Consider the following 6,297-nt stretch of genomic DNA (forward strand, 5'->3'; position numbering starts at 1 on the left):
CAGTATCATCTGCCCTGGTGAATGGTGTGTGCTTTAAGTTTGCCTCAGCAAACTTAACAAAGCTCTTTCCTCATTCATTTGTAGAATTTGTCAAACCAAGATACTGTCATCTGCAAGTGAACTGTTCATTCTTTATCTTTTTCCAGCCTCTTTGAGGATGACAACTTCTTTGAAACAGCATCTCAGAAGCCACTGAAGCCTCGAGTGCTCTCTGAAGAGGAAGATGAGGAGGAAGTGGTGTGTATTTGTATCTTTCTGCTCCCACTGAACTGGTTCAGGTTTAACTGGAGCTTGTCTGTGAAATCCTCCCTGTGGCAGTGGGGTCTGACAGGTTCCTGCAGCAGAGCTCAGCACTTCCCCTACATTCTCTGTCTCAATCAAGAGTATGTGGGTGTTTTGGTTATTGAGGTTCAAGGGATTGGCTGGCCTGAGGTAGCAATGACCAGCTCCTGCTGGCGTGAAGTTAGCGAGGCCTCCCAGGTTAAGGGAAGGGGTTTAGTGCCTTGTATCCTTGTTACCCTGAGAACATCTCTCCAGAAATATTAAGACAACATGTGAGAAATGCAAAAACTTCACTAATGAGGTTTCTTGGTACCACCTCCTTAAAGGTGATGGAGAGTTCAGAGCCGGAACTGCTTAGCAATTACTACTGAGAAGCTGTTAAGACTGACAACTTTCCCTCTGGTTTGACTTCCAGAGCATGAAGGGGCGTCCCCCTCCAGCTCCACTCTTTGGGGATGACGACGACGATGATCTGGACTGGCTGGGATGAAGATGTGCTGGTGAGCCTGAGAGCCCTCTCCTCTGAGCATGGCCTCTTCCTCTGCACTGAGCACTTAATGAGCTGCATACATGGGACAGTTGTGAACAACCAGGGACTTCCCAGGCTCTGGTACTGCAGACTGATGGGGCCTGAGGGCAAGTAGCTCTTTGGCACCCTCAGGCACTCAAACCCATCATGCTGACCTCAAACATGAGCAGGGGTTGGGATGAACTGAAGGAACCAGCCAGTCTCTGTGAGTTTGTATTGTTCTCCTCCTGTGAACAGTTGATTCATTAACCTGAAACTTGATGCAAATATCAACTCTGTAAAGATTCAGAAAACCAAGCCTGGCAGGACCTGTAGTAGGAACTACTTTTTGAAAGAAACAGACTAAAGTCTTGTCTGTTTCCCCAGTCAGGATCTCCTGGAAATAGTTCCCAGGGATTCTACAGCATCCCATCACCATCTATGAACACTGTGTGGTGGGAGATTGAGCTGAGGCTGCACTGCTGCCACCTGTTCAGTGCTGTGGCACACAGGGCTCAGACCCACAGCTCTAGGCAGGGACAGGGGCCCCTGTTTGTGTGGTGGGTCAGGGCTCTGGTACACCAATGCCCCAAGCACAGATGTAGCATCCACTAGTTGCTGTTGCAAGAAGCCAAATCCCCAGTGATGTTCTATGGAGGACCCTGAGGTCACTGCAGCCAGCTCTCTTCCTCTCTGTTTGCAGCCAGAGGTGAGGTTTTGGGGTTTGCTGCCTTGTGTTCCACTGGCAGTGGAGGCAGCAACACCTGTGGGTAATGTGGTGCATGTCCAGAGAGAGGAGTTCCTGCAGGCAGCCAGGCCCATCTCCTGTGCCTTTTCCTCTGCTGCTCTTTGAATTGTGATGATCACACCATGAGTTCAAACCTGAGCTCTGCTGAGAGCTTGGGGTGTAACTGTTCAGTTTAAGTCAACCAGGAGGGGAAGGCAGAGATCACAGCAGGGCCACCACATTGGGTTCCTCGTAGCACTCTTATGTCTATGGCATAATGAATCATATGTCTCTATCATTGGCACTAACACAGGGTAAAACTAGGAGCAGGTCTTTGTGTCTTTAGAACAAGTAACCCCCTTCCCTTAATAAAATGGAAGCGCTTCAACCAATCCTGCTACAGTTTAGTTTAAAACTGCCTTTTATCATCTCTGAAGGGATTTGGTCTTTGGCCTCCTGACAGCCATGGCTTGGAAATGGGGCAGGTCCTGAGCTGGACGCTCAGAGCAGCAAGTGGCCAAATGCAGCTAAAACTGGAAGAGGCCAAAGGCTGTGAGACGAGGTCTGTGTGGCAGCAGGTTGGGTACCTCACAGGGTGACTGCAGCTGGGGCTCCTGGGAGTCACTTGAAGTCATTGCACAACCTGGTTATTCAGTGATGGGTATGAGATCTGGGTGGTCTGGGGGCCCCCTTGGGTTGGGTTGAGAAGGGGCCCCTGGGCCGCCTGGAGGTGGCAGTGTCCTAATGGCGGTTGTGGCCAATACTAAGCAATTCCCCTTGTTTCCTGTTACAGTTTCCAACCCGAGGGATTTGCATTCACTTGTTGAAAAATAAAGTGCAATTAAACCTGGGTTTTTTTTCTTGCCTGGGTTTTAGTTCAGTCTGGCTTCATTGGGCTCCAGGCACCTGAGTACTGACTGACCTCTGTTCTTGAGTCCCTATCCTGGGAACAGTGAGAAGGTCGGAGTGGGGCATTGGCTGTGTTGGGGGAATGATCCACAGTTGCCTGGTTCTCCTCAAGGTGTAGGAGAGAGGGACCTCGAGCATCTCATGGGGGTTTTGCTCTCTCCTGAGCTGAGTGTGTGGAGTCAGGAGGGGCCCGCTCAAGCAGTGTTGTGGCTCGCCACAGCTCTGCTATGACTATGGGTGGGGGACAGGAGTTAAGATATGAAACTTGTCTCTTGTAGGGCATATTTATAGAGTCACAGAATCCCAGCCTGGTTTGTGTTGGAAGGGACCTTAAAGCTCATCCAGCTCCAACCCCTGCCACAGGCAGGGACACCTTCCACTAGAGCAGCTTGCTCCAAGCCCCTGTGTCCAACCTGGCCTTGAACACTGCCAGGGATGGGGCAGCCACAGCTTCTCTGGGCACCCTGTGCCAGCGCCTCAGCACCCTCACAGGGAAGAGCTTCTGCCTAAGAGCTCAGCTCAGTCTCCCCTCTGGCAGGTTAAAGCCATTCCCCTTGGCCTGTCCCTACAGGCCCTTGTCCCAAGCCCCTCTCCAGGTTTCCTGCAGCCCCTTTAGGCACTGGAGCTGCTCTCAGGTCTCCCCTTCAGGAGCCTTCTCTTCTCCAGGCTGCCCCAGCCCAGCTCTCTCAGCCTGGCTCCAGAGCAGAGCTGCTCCAGCCCTCGCAGCATCTCCATGGCCTTCTCTGCACTCGCTCCAACAGCTCTACGTCCCTCTTGTGCTGCTGCCCCAGAGCTGGATCAGGGCTGCAGGGGGGGTCTCCCCAGGGCACAGCAGAGGGGCAGGATCCCCTCCCTGAGCTGCTGCTCGTGCTCTAGGGGTGCAGCCCAGCACACGGGGGGGTTCTGGCCTCAAGCGCACACTGAAGCCGGGTCATGGGGAGCTTCTCCTCACCCAACACCCCCAAGTCCTTCTCAGCAGGTACCAACCCCTTCCCCATGCTGTAGATCTCGGGGGTTTTTCGGGCTCAGTCTCAACTCCTAAAAGAAGCCACGTTTGTTCTGTGCCCCTGTTCCTGCCTTAGGTGCAGGAAGGGTAAAGGTGAGACAAGCCCTGGGCTTGCCAGGGGGCCAGCAGGCTCTGGGGGTGATGGAGGAGCCAGACCCTGCAGAGGGGGATGTGAAGGGGCTGTTTCTGCTCTCAGGTTCTGGGGTGCGGCTGGGACGTGGGTGCTCGGTGGAGGGAGGGACTCGCTGGGATGCGCTGGGTTGTCTCAGGGCGGGGGGATGAGGGGATCCCCCTCTCCCTGCCCGAGCCCTGGTTATCAAACCAGCCCCTGCCCCGCCTGCAGGGAGCGAAGCAGCCGCCTTGTTCTGGGAGCAAAACTGCTCCTGCCTCGGATGCACAGAAAAGCAACAGGAGGCGGTGCTAGGCCCACGTGTATTTAATGCCCCACATCCCTGCAGGGCTCTGCCCTTCCTTCCTCCTGCTGCCTGCACCACGCCGGGCTCTTCCCAGGGGAAAGGGGCTTTTAAGCTGCCCGTGAACAGCTCCAGAGCAGCCCTTGGGACCCTTCCCGTCCCCTTTCGCCCCTCCCTCGCTGTCCGAGGACATGAACTGAGGCGCACCGGGGGGGATTTTCCAGCCTCCGGCAGTGTCCATGGCCCCGCGCTGGGACTCCCGCGGAGCCGGGAACGTTGGGAACACCCCGAGGGCACGGGCAGAGCCGGGGTGAAGCCAACCGCGGCGGGAGGTGAATTCTTAAGCAGTCTGGTGCCCGGGGCCTGTGCGTGGAGCTCCCGAGGTCCTGCGGCCCCGCAGCCCGGGGCGTGCTGAGCCCTCCATGGCCTGAGCCATCCCTGAGCCGCCGCTGGGTCCATCCTGGCTGCCCGGGGGGGATGTGGGAGCCGCTCTCCCCGTCCAGACCTACTTGAGGAAGACGAGCAGGAAGAAGGTGCAGACGATGAGCACGAGGATGCCGGCGGCGAAGCCGAGCCGCAGGTTCTCCATGGAGGCGGGGGGGGGCTGCGTGTCCAGCAGCAGCCCCCGCCCCGGCAGCCCCAGCACGAAGGCGCCCGAGGCCTCGGGGCCGCAGGGGGAAACGGCCCCGCTCACCGCGAAGACGGGGCCGTGGGCGGCGAACGCCACCTCCACCGCCACGGGGCGGGCCGGGGGAGCGCCGCTGCCTTCCTCCTCCTCCTCCTCCTCGCGCCCAGGCAGGGTCCCCAGGGCCGGCATCGCGCCGGGAGCCCCCTCGGGCACCAGCGCCACGGCCCTGCAGAAGGGGCAGCTGATGAAGGCGGCGGCAGCGGCGCGGTTCAGCAGCCGGCGCAGGCAGCGCAGGCAGAGCGAGTGGCGGCACGGGAGCTCCTGCGGGGCCCGGCCCCCGCCGCCCCAGAACGCCTCGTAGCAGATCCCGCACTCCCCGCCGGCCTCCGGCCCCACGGCCATGGCGCTGCGGGACCCAGCCCGCGAGGGTGCTTTTGAAGGCGGGAGGCGGGTGGTGCACGGGAGGTGCTGAGCGGGGCCGCCCCGCGCTGAACTTCAGCCTGGCCGCAGAGTGCCGGGGAGCGCCGGAGCGGGACGCTCCTCCCGCACCGCCCCGGGGAGCGGCTGCCCCCAGAAACCCGCTTTTCCTTCCCCTTCCCCTGCACGAACCGGTCTGGTGCTGGTGCTTCCTGAGCACAGCACGTGGGGGTTTATTATGGGGGTTTATTATTGGGATTTTAGCTTAGGACGCGCTCACCAATGGGGGGCAACAGCCCCCCCCCCCCCCGTGCATCCCTTTCACACCAGACTCGCTGTGTCACTGGCACAAGGGGACGCGCCGGTGGCACCCGAAGGTTGAGCTGAGCCAAGGGCAGCCGCAGCCCCGGCGCGGTGCGGGCGGAGGGGATCCATTATTGCTCATTCACTCCCCGGTCTCAGGCTGGGCGGACACGGGGCCAGCGCCCGATGCGGACGAGCTGCCCGCCCCCAGGTGATGGTGCCTCAGTTGTGGTGTGCCCGTACTCAGCTGCGTGGGGCTCGGGGACAAAGGGCAGCTCCGGGAACGCTGGCACTTATTTACGGGCAGGAGCAGACCTTGCCCCCGGCTCCTGGCACCCATTGAGCCCCCAGCACCGCCCAGGGCATGAAGGCAATCGGGAGTAGCTGAGTCCCTGGCACTGTGAGATGGGAGGGAGGGATGGATGGATGGATGGGTGGATGGATGGATGATGGATGGATGGATGGATGGATGGGTGGATGGATGGATGATGGATGGATGCATGGATGGATGCATGGATGAATGGAGCAGGCCTTGGGGCAGTGGGAGCTCTGAGGTGTCACCTCCTTCTCTAACTGGACACATGAAACTCCCAGTGTGGTCCCTGGGGTGCAGAGATGCACCACACAGGTGTAGCACACACAAAGTGACCCCAGAGGAGGGCTCGAGGGCTCCCACTCCCTGGAGCTGCTCTGCAGTGAGCAACACTGATTGTAGAATCCCGGAATGGTTTGGGTTGGAAGGGACCTTAAAGCTCATCCAGCTCCAACCCCTGCCACAGGCAGGGACCCCTTCCACTGGAGCAGCTTGCTCCAAGCCCCTGTGTCCAACCTGGCCTTGAACACTGCCAGGGATGGGGCAGCCACAGCTTCTCTGGGCACCCTGTGCCAGCGCCTCAGCACCCTCACAGGGAAGGATTTTCCCCTACTATCTAAATACCCTCAGATTTGTCCCAGTTTGATGTGGGAGAGGAGGTGACACCGGGACAGCCGCACACGTGGCAGCTCTATCATTACTCTGCAGCCCCTGGCTTTCAAGCATCCTCCCCTGCAGAAGGAAACAGGCAGCAAACAAGCACCAGCAGAAACCAGCTGCTCTTTAATAGC

At 58.8% G+C, this 6,297-nt stretch overlaps 1 protein-coding gene across 6 annotated transcripts in view; it reads left to right on the forward strand.

Moving 5' to 3' along the window:
• Positions 1–2,368, forward strand: part of FKBP15 (FKBP prolyl isomerase family member 15) — a 29,494-nt gene extending 27,126 nt beyond the window's left edge. For all 6 annotated transcript variants that reach the window (XM_080630713.1, XM_080630714.1, XM_080630716.1 and 3 more), the window contains 2 exons: positions 147–237; positions 698–2,368. In XM_080630713.1, the coding sequence (XP_080486839.1) occupies positions 147–237; positions 698–772 (166 nt within the window). In that variant the 3' untranslated portion in view covers positions 773–2,368. The remainder of the gene's footprint in view (positions 1–146; positions 238–697) is intronic.
• The last annotated feature ends 3,929 nt before the right edge of the window (positions 2,369–6,297 follow it).

The sequence above is a fragment of the Psittacula echo genome, assembly GCF_963264785.1.
Source record: "Psittacula echo genome assembly, chromosome: 16".
NCBI lineage: Eukaryota > Metazoa > Chordata > Aves > Psittaciformes > Psittacidae > Psittacula > Psittacula echo.